Raw genomic sequence first — 21474 nt, forward strand, 5'->3', positions numbered from 1 at the left:
CCCATTTAATGCTCTCAATAAGTTTTGAGACTGATCCCATGCAATCAAACATAGCACCTGAACAAAACTATTAATGCTTCTAAAGGGATCATTCAAGCTCAATAACTTGTAGCACCAATCAGTCTCAAGGCTTTTAAGAGACAATATGCAGTGATGCAGTCTGAAAGAACAAATTACTTTGAAACTGCACTATTATTAGCACAATCAGAATTAAAAGGTCAATACAGGCCAAACACAAGTGACAAAAAAGGACAAAAAATTACCAATGACATAACATTGGAGGGATCTTTTTTACAAAAGTTATCATACTGTAAATTTCTATGTGATGGATAAGTTTTTTGAAGGACCTTGTGCAACTTGCTATGGAAGCTCAGTGAAAACACAAATCATGAGGAAAGCAGGAAAGCTGCATCTGCTTGTACAGCATTCTCCTCTTATTTTGTAAAGATGGTGCTGCTCAGCAAGGCAACTGAAAGAATTGCTGCATGGCAATTCCCCCTCTATTTTGCTTAGAGGTATCACTAAAATTATCACCAACATCCAAAGGAAATGCGTTCAAAATGGATGCAGACATTTGTTGATTAATTGAGTTGGGAAATCCTGTGAAACAAGAAAAGGAACCAACTCATGAGGGTCTCAAGAACCCTCCAAGAGCTAGTAACAGAGCTTTGAATCAGTAAGAAATAATACAATGCATCCCAGCTTATCTTCAAGACTCACAATGCTCTCCCCTTTCTCCCAAAGCTTCCACTTTGGCATCCTTGTTGTCTCTTTTTGCTGGATGCATGGCCATGGCTTTAAGCTACTGCAAAGGGGCCTGAGTGAACACCTTCACATCTCTGTATCATTTTTCCAGAAAATCAGAGGGCAAAGCTCAGGAGGGTATTTAACCATCAGCCTCAATAAACTATCCTATGAATAACAGTTCCTTCCTCTCAATGGCAGCTGATTATTTTTCTTACGAAACACAGGACGTTAGAAAGTGTAAAATGAAGCTGATTCTACCGTGATAAGTAAATGTTTATCAGATATTCAAAAGTTCATCAGCACGTGGGTTTTGCTGATGTTGTACATGTAAAATATCCTCCTCCACAATTCTCAGAGTATAGCTTTGCAATGGCAACTTAGACACGAGCCACATTCCTTCATTGCCAAACACAAAGGGTAGTCCTCTCCTTCAGCCTGCAAACTCTACACAGCCCACAGCTGCCAAAATTCCACCAATTTGTGTACTTTGGGATTATGTTTTTACATATCACAGGTTTTTCTTTCTTTTGTTAAAAAGTTTCATTTTAACAGATGCTTCGTTTTAAAGAACATTATCTCAGAAGAAGGAAAGCAGGCACCCTTCTCACATATGTCAATACTACTTATCCTTCCTCTTTTTTTTTTTTTCCCTTTATACAAATTACAGCTGTTTTATTAAATATCTTTCATACAATTTTTCGATCTTTTGAAATCAGCTAGAAAATTACTCACCTTGGTGGTACACGAGTCAGATGCTGGAAAAGTGCCACTCACTAGCTGTTACTGCTGATATTTTGAGGACTGTTTTAATGGTGGAATTCCATAAATCCTAAACTCACTCAATCAAACCAAGGCAGTCAGCTTTAATGAGTGTAAATAAGGCTGAAGGCATTCCCAGGAAGTGATGTCTCAGGTTACCAAAGGAACAGGAAGACACCAGCAGACCACCTGAACACCACCGACCAAGCACTATTTATCAGCAACACCTCCGTCCTTTGTTTCAGCTGGTCAATTCTTTAGTCATATGGCACTGATCTACTTGAGTAGAGACATGCATTTAATCAGAAACTTTATCTCCCCACCTTTCACAACGTTTTAACTTTGGTTTCCTAATCGTACCAGTCTATGAATGAGAAAATTGTAGTGACCTTTTCACCTGAAAGTTAAGCAGACAGATTGAAAACAGTCTGCTCTGCATTGCTTGAACTTCTTATGATGGGGGAAATGAGAAATCTTGCGGCTCACATTATATGGCTCCATTTTGCAAAAACAAAATTCAGAACCTAAGCTAATTGACTCAATGTAGTGTACAGTAGCTTACTCCATTCACCTTTTCTGCATGCAATTTGGCACGGGAGGAATAATCACTTTCACTGCATTGTTTTTTATACTATACCTTTTGTCCTGGAGGCCCCTGAGGTCCCTGCAAAGGGAAAACAATTCAATTAACATCAAAACTCCAGCCAATTTAAACTGAAATGACTAATTAAGACTGTCTTATTGTGTAAGCACTCTGATACTGGACTGAAACCAGCTGATGTTTTATAAATCAAAGAAAAGTAAGAGTCTATGCTCAAAACGCACAATGAATCTTTCCTCCACTTTTGGAACTGATCTAACTACTACCCAGAATACTCAAATTTTCCCCCTTCTAATCTTTTCTCTTCCAAGACATCTGTTTTTTCTAATACTGACAAATCTCCCAGCATTAAGATGACTGTGGTTTTTCTCTCTTATATCAGCCAACAGCCAGTTGTGTGTCCACAGAAATATATCAGCTTGTCAGCATAAAAACAAGGTTTATGCAAACAACCATTTTTGCAACAGAGAGAAGCATAAACCGCAATATCTTCTCACCTTCTAAGTATCAGCACACATGACCGTGTTATACTCAACTTGTCATGTGTGCCATCATTTGCAAGTTAAGAGAAAAATCTTTAATTTCAGAAATTCTTAAGAATGCTCTTGGGAAGCAAAGAGCCACCATTTTGTCCCCATGACTTGAGAAGGCAGGAAGAGATAGGTCAGGAAAGCTTAACTTTCCTTAATGTCCTGCAGGAGTCAAAGTCTTGTTGATATTAAGAGGACCCATTTATCAACTGGTGTCTCTGAAGTACCCAGGTGGCCACAGTGGAGAGGGGGAACAGAGAGAAAGTATATCAACAGCCACATCTAGGACACTTTGTCAGTCTGTATTGGTGACAGACAGACCACGTCCACCACAGCTCTATGCACGTTTGTCCCCAGGTTCCTACTATGGGCACTGGCGCAAACTCTGGGTGCTGGTGGTGAACCAAGCAAAGTGAATTCATAGTCCATGAGGGTGCAAAACCCAGCACAAAAACTGGGGAATTCAAATCCTTCTGATGTGAGAAAGAATGAAAGAAGAACTGATTGATACCAGAACTGCAATTATTCAGGAAAACAAATGGATTTTTGGCTCAAAATGTGATGCCGATTTTATTTTTAAATTAGTGTGAAGTTAGGCAGAATCCTCCACTGTCAGTAGATGGAATATTGCTTGTTGGAACATTGCTCTGATGCAACTTTAAACTGCTAACAAGGAAAAGCTCCACTGGTGGTAATTCTGAGTGCTGCATCCACTGACGTGGACGAAAGCCTTGCAGTTTAAAATGTGGATTGGTATGTCTAAGGTTTGGTATCAAGCCTTGCAAAAGCATAGATCAATGCTGCTTCTTCAAAGTTTTGCCTGATTGTTTTAACAGAAGACAAGTATTGTGAGCATCTCCTTTAGACTGCAGAGACAGAGTCTGATAAAGGAAACCCACCCTTACTCCCTTGCCTTCAAAAGAAAGCAGAAGTACTTAAGCACTCAGCACTGGTGATGATCAGAGCAATGAACAGAGTGAGCATCTGCTCTTTCAGATGGAGAAAAACGTCCCCAGCTCACAGTGTTCCACAAAAACTCTTGTTTAAATCAAGTCTTCTTTTCAGTAAGTGCTTGAGAGTAAGTGATCTGCTGGGCAAGGAATCACAAATAGAACAACAAGTCCACAAACAGTGCTCTTCCCTTTCTTCGAGTGCCTGACACCACCCTCCTCTTCTTCCGTAAGAAAGACACAAGTTTGCCTAGCATTTTAAAAATGCCAAGAAATTAATGCTCAAACGAATGCTTTCCCTACAGCAATGGTATCAAAACAGGCTCCAAATGTCTACATCTTGGGCATCAGTCGTCTGTTGACCTGTTGCAAATTAACCTGCTACATTTCAGGGTTATTTCAGGTCTTGGGAAAAATCTCTCCATCAGTAGGCCAAAGTGAATACAGAACAACTGAAGACCTCCATCATAGCTCATACCAGCTATTTTTATGTCCAAGGGATGGATATATCAGTTTCTAGCTACTTAAGAAGCTATTAAAACCTTCTAAAGACGCTCAGCTATATTAAATTACCTTTTGGGAGCCCTTAATACAATACCACTGTATGAAGGAAAAATGATAATTCACTTACTAATATTAGCCCCCAAAGCAACCTGTTAAATGCACTCTCTGTTGAGGACTTTCTGCCTGGTGCTTGCAGCTGTCAGCTGTCAGGGATGGATACAATTCAAGACATTGCAGGAAACATTTTTTTCCCAGAATTTCCTCTTCATCCCTGACATCATTCCAGCCTCTCCAGATGAGTTACTGAATATAAAAATATTTACATAGTAGCATAGCCTTGCTCTTACTGGTGACTTTAAAATGACTCATTCAGAGAAAAGATGCAGCAGATACTTGTCAATAAATATCTTACGCAATGAGAAGTTTTCCATTTCTGGTACTTAAGCCTTTACTTAAGGCTGGAAGTAGCCCTGGTGTTTCACAGTCACTGAGCCACTTGATGACAGGAACAGTCCCCAACAGCACAGCTACCTTCACAAATTGTATGGTATTGATTGAAAAAAACAATTTCAAGTATAGGTTTACCTAAATTGATACATTTCATTATTTACAAAGGATAACAAGTCCTTTTTATCCTTAGAATGTTCTGACTGCAAAGCATATGTGCAAAGAACCAATTTTTCTTTAAAGCACTGCTCTCCAGTATTGGGAAAGAAGCTCAAAGTCACTAGAAAATTAACAGCTCATTCACTGACAGCTCTCGTCCCTCCTCCATACAAGCCAGCAACCATTTAAAAGAAAACATGAAATCAGGTTATTAACAGAAAACTTCTTAAAAAGAAAAAAACAAAAACACCTGTACAGAACACCTCAAAATGATGCTTATTTTTCTAGAACTACCTAAAATCTCTGATCAAGGCACAGAATGACACTGGAGAAATAGAAACAAGCAAGTAAATAAAATAAGGTAGAAAGAAAAAATAGGAAAGAATAAAAATGAAAATTAAATTATTTTAATAATGGATTATTAATAATAATTAAATTTTAAAAATTTAAAACACAAAACCAAAACAAAGCAGAAAACCAAACCAACAAAAAAAAAAAAAGAAAAAGAAAAAAACCCACTAAGAAAAACCACCAAAAAAACCCCTAACCAGCAAGGCTTTAGCTTATTTCCAGAGGAGGGAGTGACAGCTTTTAAAAAAATCTATGTAGAAAATTCCATATGAACATGTGGATTTTTCCCCCATATTACTCTATTGAGCTGAGGAGCATCCTGTGGTATCCACCTGATGAACAGACAGTAAGGCCAACAATCAAAATCTCCATGTAGGTCTAGAGACAGAAGCAGAAGGCAAGAAATATGTGAATGTTTCCAAGCAATTCCTCAGGATGCTTTGTTTTGATGTTTTTCTCTGTTTTCCTTCAGCTGCTCTGTGCTCTGAAACAGCTGCAGCAATATCCTAGCCCTGCTGTTTGCTCCAGCACATCCAAAGGGATCCTTTGCAAATGCAGGCTCAGCTAAGCTCCCCCCTGAACAGATATTCTGCCCCTGGGTGCTGGCAGGCAGTGCAGAGCTGCTGCCACAGGTCCCCACCTTGTTCCCCTCAAGCCCGAAGCCTCGGCTCTGCACTGACCCCACACACACACAGAACCTGCTGGAATCTCCACCAGCTGCAGGCTCCATCTACACCACATGGAACACATTGCCCCTCTGCCACCAACATATCTGGTGTATGAAGGAGGCAAAACAGAACCACACAGCCCCTTACAACCACTGGCTGATCAAGAAAACAGAACAATCCCAGAAGTACAGAATTCTTTCACCTCCAAACTACATATACATATATATGATACCTGTCATTGATCAATGACAGATTATGCTGATAGCAAATATTTGACTTTTGCCTGAATCATTGAAAGCTGCCAGAGTTTCCACAATGGTATGCTTAGAGTCAACTCCTAAACCACTGGCCACTGATGTCAAAAAACTCTTTTTATAAAGAGCATTTAGGCTTCAAGAATTCCCAAGAAACTTTGTGAAAATTGTTCACATGAAGCGACTGCTCAGCGTTTTCTAGGATTATGACACTTTTCCTCAAACTGACACATATTCACAGAGGAACTTAACTGAGAAGGCTGAAAATTTTGGTTGCAAGAAGTCTTGAATAGCCCAGAATAAGAAGATAACTAAATATAATGAAAATAAAATCTAGTTCTTGCTCTTTCAGCCATCATGAACATTTCAAAAGAGCCCTTTGCCATCATGTCCAATCGAGTAAACTAGCTAGGCAGCTGTGACAACTTCTTGCAGGGCTTCACTGAATTTGGTTCTCGTTCGAATAACTCCACAGTAGGAGGACGAAGAACAAGGTGTGTTGCTCCAAGGAAATTTAACTGCCCTCTGTGTTTCTCTGGAGAAGGAGAATTATTGATAATATCTAAACACTTGGAAAACTGGGTAACTGAGGATAAACACAAACGTTTACAAAAGTCTTCTACGCAATTGTATTTTTTAACAGGTAAAATATATCCATTATGACGTGCAATTCTTCAATCGCTGTTTTTGGAAATCAACCAAACCTCCAGAGATTGAGCATGTCAAGTCTTTGCATTATAGAAATGATTGAATGAAGCTGGACATTTCAGTTGGTCCTTAACAAGTAACTATTCAGAATAAATTAAAACAAAAAAAACCCACAAAACAAAATACACCAAAAAACCTTATAAAAAAGCTAACAAACCCCAACCCACCCTCACCCCCCCTAAAATCAAACCAAACTGAAAAGATTTATCTAAGTGTAGTAAAACAAAGTTTGGGGTCTAGCATTCTTACTACACCTCCTTTCTAATGTTACAGTTTTATTTTTGTTTTATGCTTCATATGTTCCCTGTGTTTTAGCAAGCCAGAAAATAAGAAAATTCTGTCCTGTAAAGGTTAAAGCTGCGGTTTCAAAGAGAGAGAGAGTAACTCAGGGTGTGATACATTAGCAACCTTTTGTATTCAATTTCTAGAGATTCTGTTGCTTAATGTTTGAAGAAATGCATGAATTAAAAACTCGGGGCATTTTCAATTTGCAGGTCTGGGGCAGGAATAATGATTTGTTTTACAAGGTGTTAGAGTTCATGGACAATGAGCACAAACACCAAATGAAAATGCCTAACAAAAACATAATGAAAATGTGAATGTTTTTGTACACTGAATAAGTTATACAGCAAAATAGGTCACAATGGTGCAATACAGTGTCATACAAAAACTCTCTTATTCCAAAGCCTTGCAAACAAGAAAACCCAAAAAACACAACTGAAGAGCAACAAAACAACCAGAAGAATTTTTTTTTACTTCCATACCTTCTATGAAAGTAAAAGCTCTTTGTAACCAGAAAACCTCTGGGAAGTATTGTGTCTGTATTTCTATGAAACAAAAGAAGTTCCAGGACTGTTCCTGAGAACAGAGATTTTCCCTTTGCTGCCTGTAAGATTCATTAAACACTTAGAACAGAATCATGGAATTGTTTCAATTGGAAAATATGTTTGAGATCATTGAGCCCAACTGTTAACCTAACATTGCCAAGTCCACCACAAAGCCGTGGCCCTGACTTGCCACATCTATGCACATCCTAAATAACTGCAGGGGTGGTGATACAACCACTTCCCTGGGCAGCCTGGTCCAATGCTTGACAACTCTTTCCATGAAGAAGTTTTTCATAATAGCCAATCTAAACCTCCACTAATGCAACCTGAGGCACTTTCCTCTTGTCCTAGCACTTGTTACTTGGGAGAAGAGATCAGACCCCACCTGGCTGCAGCTTCCTTTTCAGATAGCTGAAGACAACAAAAGGTCCCTCAATGAGCCTCCTTTTCTCCAGGCAAAACAGACCCAGCTCCTTCAGCTGCTCCTCGCAGGACCTGTGCTCCAGACCCTTCAGCAGCTCCACTCCCTTCTCGGAACACTCCACAGTGCCTCAATGTCCTTCCTGGAGTGAGCGGCCCAGAAATGGACACTGCACTCTGGGTGTGGCCTCACGAGTGCCAAACAGAGGGGGATGATCCCTTCCTTTTTCCCACAAACCCATCTCTTACCAGTCTAATGGCAAAAAGAACTGAAAAATGGAAACCCAAACTAGCAAATATACATGAAGACAAAGCACATGTTTCACACAAAGCATTAATCTGCATTTCAGTGGAGCCTGTGTCTGGATCCCATTTCCTTTGTGTAAAACTCTGAAAATATGTACCTGCATGGTTGAGGAGTGTTTCATAAAGATTACAGCTTCTAGAACGCTAGTATTGAAATGTTCAGTACTGTATAATTGATGCATCACCCAGATATAAGAATGATCAGTTAAGAAAAGAGATTAACTACGACAAAAATTCTCTTATAACCTTGCAAAAAGGAGTGACCCCATCCTGTGCTATCTTCTTTAATTGATGCTGCAGTTAATTAGTGCTCAAGAAGAGCTTATTATCACCATTCTTCTAGTCACTGTTGTGGCAGCCATCATCAAAGTGCAGAGGTTACAAAATGCCCAACTATTTTCCCGTGATCTCCAGCAAGTTAAGCCCAGTGCAACTGTACTGGTGAAAAAAAGGAATAGTTGCTGTGAGAAGCACAGGCTGAGAATTTCCATTTCATCTGCTAGTTCTCATAAACTTTTGCAGCTAAACAGCTTAAGAACAACACCTTATAAAATTTACTATGAACATGCTACCAGAATAAAACAAAGAAGGCGCCTACAGAACTCTGGCCATTGAAAACAAAATCACAATTAGTAGCTTCCCAGAGGAGCTATGAAGATTCCCAGCAGCTGAGAATCTGGCCTTGACCACTGGCTGAAAGGCTGGATTGAAACCAGCAGAACTTCCCAGACAATTCTGCCTTGGCCCCGAGAGTTCATTTTAACCTAAGATGAAAAATAGTATTAATTCATTTTAAAGATGTGACATTCTGCTGACTTAACTGCAAGGTTACACTTTTCCACTGTCTTTCACAAATATGGCTATATCCTTTGGAAGAACATCCTCCTTTTTCTGCAAAACCAGTGAAAGCAATAACATTATGTTTTACTTTCTTGAACAGATGCCCAGCAAGTCTGTGTAAGCACAAAGGTACTACTTTGGAAAACAATGTATCTTAAAGCAGAGGGATTTTGCATTTGGGTTAATAATCATAGTATAGATTTCTTTTGCAAAGAGGCACCTTTACCTGAATTTTCTGGTTATTCCGGAGTGTTCTGTTCATGTAAAACATATGCAAAATTACTTATATGTCTTTAAGGCCCATTTTGGGGAAGAAAATAATACACTGAGGTCTTCTTTCACAGACAAATGTGGTTGTACACTAAACATGTTTAAATTTTCTTCTGAAAAAAGGAGCTGAAAACAGAGCATATTTTAATATTCCAGAATTTTATTAATAGGAACTAGTTTAAAATACTTTACACATAAAAGCACAAAAAAGATCTCCTAAATGGAAATTAAGAACAATCCATCCCATGCACACCTTCTATCCCACTGCAGTTTATGAATCTCAACATGTCCATCTGCCAGTGTCAGCCTTTAACATTTTCCATCACTGACTCTAACTTCTCATGAATAGTCTGCAACCAGAAATCCTAACTCTTGGGTAGAAAGGAATCACAAATCCATCTATTATTCACTCTGCAAATGAGAAAATAAACTGGAAAAACTCCTGCATGGTACTTAAGAGTCCTTATCACCAAGAACTGCAGACAAATGGCAGGGAGAGCAGGATGAATTATGAGAGGCACGACACAACTTTAACTGAAAAGGTTGAAAAGCTACGGAAACTACTGCCCTTCTCTCTTGAGTAGCACACATTTTTCTTGTTCCACATAATATTTCAAAACTTAATCCCTTTGGTCACCCCACTGCTTGGCCTCCCCCTGAAATTTCTTAATCCTTTCTGCACAGAGGAATGATACCTTCAACTCTTAAGAAAGTACATCTGCAGGGCTTTCCAATGTCATGGAAACCAGACGAAAATTTCAACTACAAGTCATTCTTTCATTCTCTTCTAACATTAAAGAGGCATGCAGTCACATCTTTATAAGCTAAACCTCCATCTCACCTAAAAAGAAACTGAAATTTCTTGGCTCAAAGAGCAAACATATTCTTCCTGATACAGCAACATAGAGAGTCAAAAAACCCTTGCAAAGAGTTCTCCCAAACATCTCAACTGCAAGGACAGACCAGCAAAAGAAGCATGATGGCACTAGAACAACCTGGAATGATTTTTAACAGAGACTCCTGTAAGACACAACTCAATCTCCCACATCCTAAATTGTCCCACCACCATGCCATAACCCACACGTCTTTTTACGACAAAAACAGGGAAAAAGAAAGGCCATTCCTTGTCTCAAAGATGAACTCTCTTGAGCCAAAGCAGAACTCATGTCAGAGAACTCAAACACTGTCCTTCTCTGTGTATGGTCCAAGCAAAACTCTCCTGCCTGAGAGGGAGAAAAGTTATTACTGCCCTCTCCCAAAACATCACCCCGAAACATCATTTTCTTTTTTATTTACTAAGAAAGAACTTCATTAAATATGAAGAAAAACATGGCAGCAGATTCTCAGTTGCAGCAAATTGCCATCTTTTCACTAGAGTCACTGGATTTCCAGTTTCATTGAAAGAAGAACATGAACATTCCCAGAATTCCAAACGAATTAAAATAATTTCAACTTTCTGTAAATCAAGGTACACATTGTTGCAGGTGCTGGGAGGAAAGGATGAAACCCACAAGATTCGTTAAGGAGGAAATAATTTCACTCTAAGTGACCTTGCAGCTGGGAACACTAAGAATTTCGGTGTGGGGAAATTCCAGTTATTGCGTCTGCTGTTGTTCATCTGCCTGTTTTGAGCAGCAGAATTCCTGTGTGGAGGCAACACCCTGTCACAGACATGCTTGAGCCCTCATTCTGCTGGGAGAAGGAGCAAGCACAGAAGCACAGTCTTGTGATAAACTGCTCACTCCTGCAGGAAAACCTCTGATATATTGGGGCCAGCAGCCGCCCCACCCCACCCCTGCTGTGCACTAGGATGAGCTGAGCCTAACAGAGCCTGTGCTCCTGTGTGTCTCTCTTCACTAGGACAAACTGAGCCTAACAGAGCTGGGCCTCTGTGTGTCTCCGCTGTCCGGTGCTGTCAGCGAGGTGACACGAAATAAATCTGCTCTGTGCTTTTCAGCTGAGGCTTCCTGGTTGCCCTGGTTACCTGTAAGCATTGATTCATATCTCATTACTCAGTGTGTGTCACAGGCTCGTGGTACATCCTGAGGAACAAGCTGGAAAACACTGCTACCTATTTCTGTTGCCATATCTTGTGCTCTTCAAGAAATTTATTCCCCTTCTTTTGTGAGAAAATAGAAAATGAAGTAATTTCAAGCTATGCCACTGCTGGTTCACAGGTTCACACTAAAATTGCGAGCTCTATCACCACCATGTACATTCATCTAGAAATACCAAAGCATGCTACCAAATACAGGTGTAAAAAATGCTTTTGAAAGAGAAAAATGTTCTGTCCCCATTATTATAATGCAGAGGTCAGGCTTGCTGCTCTCCTTAACTTGAACAGCACCATGGGATTTAAAGCCTCAGAGAGTGTGACCATATGGGCCATAAATAGCCCTCATCTTCCACAACCTTCAGCAAGTCACCCAAACTGTATGGATTCTCCTCCAGCATTCAGTGCTCTTCTTGGCAGCATCCTACCTCTGTCTTGGAGGAAGAATCAGAATATATGCCACAATACTTGCTTCTTAAGGGAAAGGGCCTTGGACAGGTGGACAAGCAGGAAACCACAGCACACTCCAACATATGGAATTTTGGGAGACCAGGACTGATAGTACTTTTTGGAACTCATTGAATTCCGAGTTTCAATTTCATCAAGAATTAAAACAGGAAGCTAACTCAGACTGGAGACTCTCGGTGTGAAACAAAGGCAAGTCCTTACAAAAGTATTCCTGCAGAAATAACAGAGAAGCTCCTCTGGACAGAGATCTCCGTTTTCCTTTACATTGAAAAGATAATAGGTGAAAAATGCACAAAAAGAAACTCAGGCAGGAAAAGGCCTGTGGTCCTCACTACATAATATACTAATTTTTTCTAGCAATGCAATCTTCTAACACACCCATTGGGAAATCAGCTATTCCTGGAGCAGTATCTGAATTTCCAATATGGAAATACATGGAATGCATGACAGAAGTTGTCAGAAACAGCTGAACAGTCCCTGAATAATTGTAACATTTTCCACAGGGAAGAGAAGTCTGCAAATCTGTACTGGCATAAAGAGTATGTCAGAAGCACCAAGAAGAATAAAAAGAAACTAATTACCTCCCTGACACTCTGATGCTCTTTACTTGATCTATACAAAACCTAACATTTAAACCATCAGACTGACTTTTGAAGCAGACATTTGGAGTTGGAAGTTCATGTAGTCTGGGATCTTTCTCCAACTCAAGCTTGCTGGTTTGATTTTTAAACACCTTTTCTTCCTATCTAAACATATCTGCATTTAGAGAAACGTAGTAGCAGTATTTTTTTTAGTTCTTACACACAGATGGTTACGTTAGAGCAGTGGGATGCTCTGAACATAGGGACTAAAAGGTGATGGATTAAAAAACCCTCAAGGATCCTGTGACTCTGCAGATCTGGTGTTGGATAGAAGAGCACTTTTGCAGAACCTGAGTGAGTTCTGTCCAGAGGTCAAATTGGAGAATATTCCAAATACAAGAAAACAAACCAAAAAGCTACATTCTTAGCTACTGTATCTATTCTTCACAGGCACTCAGAAACCAAAAGAACAGAGTAAAAAAGAGCCCAGCAGCATGCTAAAACATGAGGTAGTACCTTTGGGAGGCTTTGATTTTAAAATTAATAAACCTTTACTGCAAAATGAAAAAGTACAGGACTTCAACTACCTGATCACAGCAGATAGTTCCAAGTCTCAGAATCTTCATTTTTTTTCTTTCAAAAGATATTGGATTTTGTCAATTGAAAATATTTTGCAATCTGTCAAGGTAAAATATCATCACACCTGTTTAGATCTTCACAAATTCAGATAGCAATCATATCTGCACTGATTGTTGAGCTGATTATTGCTGATAATCCTCCTCCTCAGAAGCACTCAGGAATCAAAACCACATGCCCCAAGCTACAATCTGTCATCTCTTATAAAAATAAAAACGACCATCTTTAGAGAGATCTTAAGGGAGAAGAAGCACTGCATGTTCCACTGTTCTGGGAATATGTGACAGGCAGAAACTTATGATGTTTAGCCTTAACCTGTGGCTAAAGCTGATTTACAACCAGTGGAGCTTCAATTTCATTCCAAATGAATGGAAGTATTTGACACACAGAGGAAAAAAACTGAAAGCTCAGAACAGAAGAACTTTCTGACAGTTTCACTGCTGCCTCTTCGCTGTTCTGTCAGGCAAAGGTCCAGAGCCCTTGCCACAGAGACAGCCTGAATTTTGGCCTGCAAAACATGTAAATGGTTCTTGTGCTGCTCAATGGTCTCAAGGTAGAAACAGCTCAGCTGCAGAGCCAGTGTGAAGAGGGGGCCAGGAACTGGGAAATCCTGGCTTGGTTCTTTTTTGTTTTACTGTGCCCTTAGCTGTTTTATTTCCTTCTGCTTCTCCAAGCTTAAAGTAGTTGGCCTTATGGGACAGGTGACAGTATATAAACAGAGGACATTTTCTTTCTTTTGTTTTCTTCACAAATAAGGCCTCAAATAGCCAGTGACATAGGAAGACCAGGAAGTACACAGCCATAAAGCTTTTTAGAATTTCTCATTTTAAAAGGCATCTGTCATGTTATACTTTCTTAGAAAACTGGAAGGATACTTACTGTCAATCCTTGTTCTCCTGGTTTTCCTGGCTCACCCTTCAAATCAAAAAAAAAAGTGAATTATTTCAGCAACACATCTTGAATCCAGTTTTATATCTAGTAATAAAATACCTTAAAAAATTCAATCCTAAAACAGGGATGGCAACTAACTACACATTCAACATATTAATTTTTTGCTCTTTAACCAGGTAGTCCAAATCACAGACATCTGAAGAAGTACTGCTTCACAATCATGTAATGGTATAGTTCTCAAGGCAAGAGTTAAGTATTGGTGTTCTGACTCTGTCCCTTGGTTCTAAACATAATATTCCATTCCACCGTGCTAAAGGACACAGAGAAAGGTTATTTTCACATATGTGCTGTATCCCACAGTTTATCTACTCCAAGATTACTGGTCTGTATCATCACCTCAGTCAGCAGGCAGAACTTACTGTTGTCAATTACCATGTTCCATAAAACCATGCATATTGGTATTCTGATGCCATGAAATAATTACTCAGTTGTTAAATACCTGGACTGGCTTTCAAAATGATAACCCATCATTTCCCCAATGTATTCTCTTTCTGTGGGCACAACTCTACATCCAGTCAGAATTTATCTTCTCCCCTTTCTTCCCATATGAACACATATACAGTAAAACATATCAGTCATACAATATGGGCTAAAAATACCCATCCAAAAAAACCCAGAGCTCCTATCACTTTAGTGGTCTGGTTTATACATCACTGCCCTGAAAACCCAAGTGAGCACAGGGCAGTCCATGCACTATTGTATCAGCACAGCTGCAGGGTCTTCTTTAGGCAGCTCTGTCATAAAAGAAAGCCTGTCATAAAATTAATGAGAGCTGTTCTGATGTCGTTGTTCCTGGCAACTGAAAAGAATCAGAGCTGCTTCTCTGGCTGTGCGTGCATTGCACTCAGAAGCAAACAGGCAGCATCTGCAAGCACACCAAGGACACCTGGGAGCAAGAAGCCAGGGAGGCACACACATTTATGCCCCAAAACACCATCTTACAGCTGTGGCAACTGTAAACCTTCTTGCTTGAGAAGGACAGGCTGGAAGAGAAGCCCTGCTTTGTCTAACCCTGCAAAAGAGGCAGTGTCTGCCTAATGGGCATTGGTCACTCTAAGGACACCCTCCTATAGCTGTGTGGTGCTGCAACACATCACAGCACAGTGCAGCTGCTGTTTTCAGCTCACCAGGTCCACACAAGCCTTTACCTCAAAGACAAAGCTGTCCTTCCCTCTCAGCTAAGTTCTCCCCTTAGAGCTCTCCTATTTGAGTGTGTTTCACACAGCCATGGAGGAACAAACCTTCTGAGAATCAGGAATATTTACCTGAAGGTACAGAAGAGTAGCAAGGGGCAGCAAACTGGACGGCTTTTACCTGAGTGCTTGTTTGTATCTGATTCTAAAGCAGTATTAGGAACTGATTTTCCATAATGTTATAGGGCTTAAGATAGCCACAGCTTAAAAACTATAAAAAGAAACTCTCTCTTGCCATCTAAAGTCAAAATCACTACAGAACTATTATAAAATGAAATGACCTCATTGCATAAAATGCATGACTTTCCTCTTATGAGAAACACTAGTGATCCCTTTGCTAAAAAGCACAAAGCAACACGCAGCCACGCTGTAACTAGCAAGGTCAGCTGATTCTGCCAGCCCCATCTACGTATGTGAATTATTAAAACACCATCCCTGCAGTCAGAAACGGATTCTGGTTTCAGTCTTGCCCTTACTAGATCAAACCAGCACCCACTCTGCTGACCACAGTCCATTTAACCACAATAAAAGAATGAGGTAGACCCACAAGAGGCCCAGAGCCTGATGTGCCACAGGTCTAACAGGAAATGAGAAGGTTGCCCAAGTAAAGCATCATGAGAGCTACAGTCTTCTACTGTCATTTCATAACCTTGAGTTAGAACTTACAAGGGCAGGAGTGGTAAAAAAGACAAGCCAAAATGACAACAGCAGCAGCTCTAGAGTCCTAGATGTCTCAACTGGCCAGCTTTGCTGGATTTTCACAGGAAATTTTAGTAGCATCTTACTTTTATCATGCTATATTACATTTAGACAGCTAATACCTGAATTGGGTTAGAACAGGAGTATAGGTATTTTCTTTCACAGTTTTAATTAAAAAGGCCCTGCAGGAAAAATGTATGCTGTCCTGGCCTCATTTAACAAGTGATGCTTTTTCTTCCAGAAATCAATTTCTGTTTCCAGTTCTGGTCCTCACCTTGCTGGTTCCCTGTGTGCCTTCCTGGCCACAATCTTCACTGTTCATGGATATGAACTTGTGTGTGCATCTGTACATGTGCCATTTCATTTTTCCTGTCTCTCTCCTGCCTGTAATTCCACTTCCCCTCTGATAACATAGTGCCATTCATGGTGAAAAGAGATACTTCTTTCAAAGGAATAAAAATTAAGGAGGCCACAAAATATGAAACTAAAATCAAACACATACTTTTCTAAAAATTCAAACGTTTAGGCATCTGTTTAAAAGGTGTGGGATTCATCCCATGCCTAATACAAACAATACACAATATACTGGATTCTGCTGCTTGTCCTAATGAAGTATGGGGGCTGAGCCAAAGAAAATGGTACTGTTCTTCTTGTTTAAAGATGGCAGAATCTAACTCCAAACTTCATCATACCCTGGGCAGCTTTAGCAGTTTATTACTTTATTCCATGACTTTTGAGCTTAAATCATTAAGAAGTGAGAAGTCAAGCACATCCATGCTATGAGGTCTCAAATTCAGTTTTATCTTGAAGTTTAAATAGGAACATTTACTGCTTGTGGAAAGGGGCACACTCTCCTCACACAGCTATTAAACATGACTGAGTGACTGAGAAACCTTAGAAAGTGTAGGGAAACTGCCAGGGGTGGGAGGCAAGGAACCTTGGCGTTACTTCTGGCCCCGCTATACACTTGTTCTGTGTGTGTGTGACTTCAAGTACACCCTGAAACCTGCCTGTGGTTCAGCTTCCACATGTCTTACCTGCCAATCTGACCTCAGAAAATGTCTTTGACACTGCTGGTGTACACTTGAGAGAAATGTGCACACCAAAGCAGCAACAGAGTAACTCACCGTTAAGCCAGGCATCCCACGAGGACCATCTTTGCCGGTATCTCCTGGGGGACCTCTGGGTCCTGGTGGCCCTGGAGGTCCAGGGGGTCCAGCCTGTCCTTGGTCCCCCTAAACCAATAAAAAACTCATCACAAATTGGCTTTAGAGGCATCAACCACATAAAAAACACTTCAATTCGCCCATAAAGAGTGCAAGACAGGCTGGAAGAAGCTGCCATGAACTGGACAGTGGCTTCTTCACTGCTTATGCCAGAAACAGCACTTTGCCTTGAAGACCAACAGTTTGTATAGGTCTGGTGCAATCAGCCACAGAGAAGAAGGTTCAGATCCTAAACTGCTTGTTTTACCACAGCACATATGCCAAATTTTGGGATGGTCTTGAAATATTTTACTAATCTAGTTCTCCAGAGCAAGTGACTGTTTTTGATAAGCATCTGTTCGCTTCATGATTTGCATAATCATAACAAAGCTGAGGCGAAAAAGGAAAGTTGCATCTGAGAATATACAGATTTGCACAGCAATTTTCCAGGCCCATGAATGATACATAGATAGATTTCAAAATTGAGCCTGGAAAATAACTGCTTCTTGATGGAGTTGTACATAATTTTCCATCTGTTTTGGGAGGCTGTTTTATAGTGACAATTAGCTAACTCTCTTCATTTTTACCTATTAATTTTTAAAAGTCAATTTTCAAGAGAGTTGTCAAAACATGTTGCCTTCCCCTCTAAAAAAGAAAAGACACCCCAAAATGGTGCTTTAGTTATTTCCAGCACATCACTGCAAACCACTGGAAAAAAGCTGCTGGCATCTCAAACATGGCTCCCTTAGCAAAGCCACCCATAGTCTTTTAACTGTTAATACCATTAACAGCTGCTTCATTTCAAAGCATTTTCAAGTGAACAACCTGCTATAAGAAGGCACCTGACAAAAAGGTACAGCAAAGAGCAAACTGAACGTAAAGAAGAACCAGACTCCAGTGAGATGAAGCACTACCTTAATGAGGCGGCGTTTAATGAGCTGCTGATCAGCAGAGAGAAACCCATGATTGATTTTAGGAAACACCATCTGATCAGGCAGGTGAGGTCAAAGGTTGAAGATCAGAGATGAGAGAATTGAAGAATAGACATCAGAAGGCCCGAGAAAGAAATAAAGACATATTCATTAGATTTGTAATAGCTGTTTTAATATGAACTGGTGCTTCTGCCTGAAAGAAACTGTGCACTTTAATTTGGAAAAAGATTACCTCTATTGTACAGGACATACTTCTATGATTTAAATCATATACAGTGACTTAAATGCATAACTGTTTTCTCCCCAGATTTTGCATGAGAATTCTGCATTTGTATTAGTTTTTTCATTACCCAGGCTCTAAAAATCAGTATTTTAAAATATTGTTCTTTCAGCAAAGCTTCTAGAGACAAAGCACCAGTTCAACTTTCAGTCAGATTTTCTAACCAGCATAGTGTGCCATGAAGAATGGTGTTATTTTTATAAGGTCTGAAGTTCCATCAGGAAACAACCACATTGTTTCCTGCTTAATTTGCAAATCCACTTTGAAAAAATCTGGATGTACAGATTAAACCTCTGATATCTAACACAAATATCTGACTCTACATGTAACCAGTATAGAGTTCACTGACATTTTCCACACTCATGTATGCCTCAGGGAAGCAGAACAACAGGAAAAACTCATCTGAAAATAAAATCCTGACCAAGACCATGGGGAATGTAGGCATTTCCAGGGGTACACAGTTATAGATTTGACTCCATGCTCTGCATCAGAAGTACTTAGATCAATGCAAAAGCAGTGAGGGTTGGCTTAGATCCACCATAAGAATTCACTGGTATTCCATGCTAAAAACAATTTTTCATGTGCACTTTTATGCTGATAGAGAGAGACCTGACTGAACAGGTACACGTCAGCCACAAACCTTGACGGTGAGGATCTGATTACTGTGCAGAGCAGCAACTGTGGGGAAGCCTGGCAGACCCTAGGGACACAGCATAACATGGTACGAGAACAGCACGACACAAACATCACAGAGACCATTTACTAAGAGACAAACAGAACAAACACCACGTTTAGTACACCCCACACTGCCAACAGACAGGAAACAGCCTCTCAGTCATATGGGAAACAGAGTGAGGTCTGCACTGCACTGCAGATGCAAGCTGATACTTCACAACGAGAATATCAAGAGGTTTTAGAAGGAGCAATCCTATGAAGGTGTCTCTTCTTAAAATTACAATAAATTGTTATGATCATTTGAAAATTGTTAAGACTATCAGCCAGCAGACGGTAGAGCCATTTTCAATTAAAATGTACTACAGCACTTTGAGATCTGTGTGGAAAGCCTTGACTCTGGATTGCTGCAGAAGCTGACAGCAATGACAGTATGCTCTCAAGAGCTTTGCATAATTAATATCCTGCTCCTCACATTCTGTTTAACATATGACATTCAGCACATAAAGTGGTAGCACATAAACAACTTTGAACACTGAACATAAATCTACTGCTAGATCTTGGGTAGTCCATAACGGCCATGGTCAAAGTTTTCTAGACATACATAGCAGTATTTTCACATCCATTTTTACCCCCTCGGTTGCTATATGCCACATATGGTTTCTCATATTCTGCTCTACCAAGATTTGCAGAACTTGTACTGTGCTGGCACAAAGAGGGAAGAGTGTGGTGATTGTGGCCTGCTGTCACACTATAAGGGGGTGAATTTTGCTCTCAGTTCAACACCTTTCTTGAGCTGTCTTGTAGGGTGTGAATTAAACCTTCTGATAAAGCCAAAACCTTATGCAGTTGAGCAGTGAATTCCTAAAGAGGAGGAAATCCCTAAGTCCTCTCCTTGCCTTTAGCATAACACACACTGCTAGAAGCAGAGGCTTGTTCAATGGCAGAGAGACATTAGCCTGAGGAACATTCAATAAAATACATCCAGGGAGCTCTAAGGCCCCTACATGCCCACAGACCACCTTGATGAGGTAGAGTTGGCAGCACAGCCCCTCTGGGGGCTCCCCCTGGAGCAAACAGTGCACCATGCCAGCCGGGCACCTCCTGAAGGGAGGGCTGTGCCCGGCTCTTGCTGCCAGGCAAGGGCCCTCCTGAGGAGTCCTGTGTGAAGGTTCTGCTGGTGCAGCCCATGTTGCTCTAGCACATGAGCTCTCTGCAGCCCAGCTGGCCTGCTGGGGAGCACCAACAGGCCAGGGGCAGCCTGCCAGGTCTCTCAGCTGCAGCAGATTCTTTTAATGTAGCAAATACTTGCTCTGTTCATCACACCAGAGAGCCTGTGGATCACAAAGACTGCACCAGTCTTTATAAAAAAGGGAGAGTTACTTTTTGATGCATACATGTCTTCACTGCATCTTGGAGTTGCATTTAGCATTTTTATTCCTGCTCGACATCCATGAGATGAAGCTGAGACCCTGTAAGTTGATCCTATAAAGCCAGTGGCTAAATGCAGCTTTCCCACTTTGTTGGGATGAACTGCAGTGTGGCTAACTGCATTGCTCAGTGACCTGAAATCTCCTCTTTAGAAACAAATAAACAGAAAACATAACCAAAAAGGCTAAACTCACAACATATAATGGGACTCACTCCTGAGACACTGATAAGACTGGAGTGATACATCATTTAGGAAACAGATGTATCAGGCTTTCATTTATCTTATTATGGAATATAAGTTAAAGAAGTTTTATTAGAGAGTAATGTGTCAGAATCTTTACATCTGTGACTCATTAGCCCTGCTGTGCACATGATCCATTTCTCCTCTAGACAGAACTACAACACCAACGTAATGGAAATGAGCACAAACAAGAAACCTACATAAGAAGATAAATCTGAACAGCAAGCAATAAATGACATTTATTGAAAAAATGGATAAACAGAAAATTTTTAAACAACTTCATTTTTACTCATCAGCCTTTAGAATTACAGCACAGTAATTTTCAGTTACCTCTAAATTAGCATATTAGCAATCTGATGTTTTAAACTCATATTAATTTTGATTTATTTCATCTTCAACATGAAGGAGAACTGAGAATTAATTAAGAAAGGCGCTTATTCAGAAAATACAGTGGTTTGTCATGAAAGATTTTCTTTCTCCTTGCGAAGAAATGAAAGACTTTGGAAAGATTTGTGTAGTGTACACAGAACCATTTACATTCAGCACTTCACAGTCCAGCCCCAGCATTCCCAAAGCTTCCCAACACCACACAGGCAAGTTCAAGATTAGCTGTCAGTACTGCAGCGTTCTGCCTACATGAACAACACATGAGAAAAGGGTCCTTCCCATTCTTCCATCTGCAGCTTAGTTACTTCTTCCAGCTTGTTCCCAAGTAGGACAAAGCTTTCCTTCCTTTGCCCAAAGTGGTCATAATCTTAGACCCAACAGTCAGACACATGCAGTGCCAGTTT

General features: G+C 40.3%; 1 protein-coding gene across 1 annotated transcript in view; it reads right to left on the reverse strand.

The window, feature by feature from the left end:
- Nucleotides 1-21474, reverse strand: part of COL25A1 (collagen type XXV alpha 1 chain) — a 298151-nt gene that overhangs the window by 71810 nt on the left and 204867 nt on the right. The window contains exons 8-11 of the mRNA XM_059844248.1: nucleotides 18980-19039; nucleotides 17050-17157; nucleotides 13959-13994; nucleotides 2144-2170 (exon numbers count right to left, since the gene is read on the reverse strand). Coding sequence (XP_059700231.1) covers nucleotides 2144-2170; nucleotides 13959-13994; nucleotides 17050-17157; nucleotides 18980-19039 — 231 coding nt within the window. The remainder of the gene's footprint in view (nucleotides 1-2143; nucleotides 2171-13958; nucleotides 13995-17049; nucleotides 17158-18979; nucleotides 19040-21474) is intronic.

The sequence above is a fragment of the Haemorhous mexicanus genome, chromosome 4 (genome assembly GCF_027477595.1).
Source record: "Haemorhous mexicanus isolate bHaeMex1 chromosome 4, bHaeMex1.pri, whole genome shotgun sequence".
Classification (NCBI taxonomy): Eukaryota; Metazoa; Chordata; class Aves; order Passeriformes; family Fringillidae; genus Haemorhous; species Haemorhous mexicanus.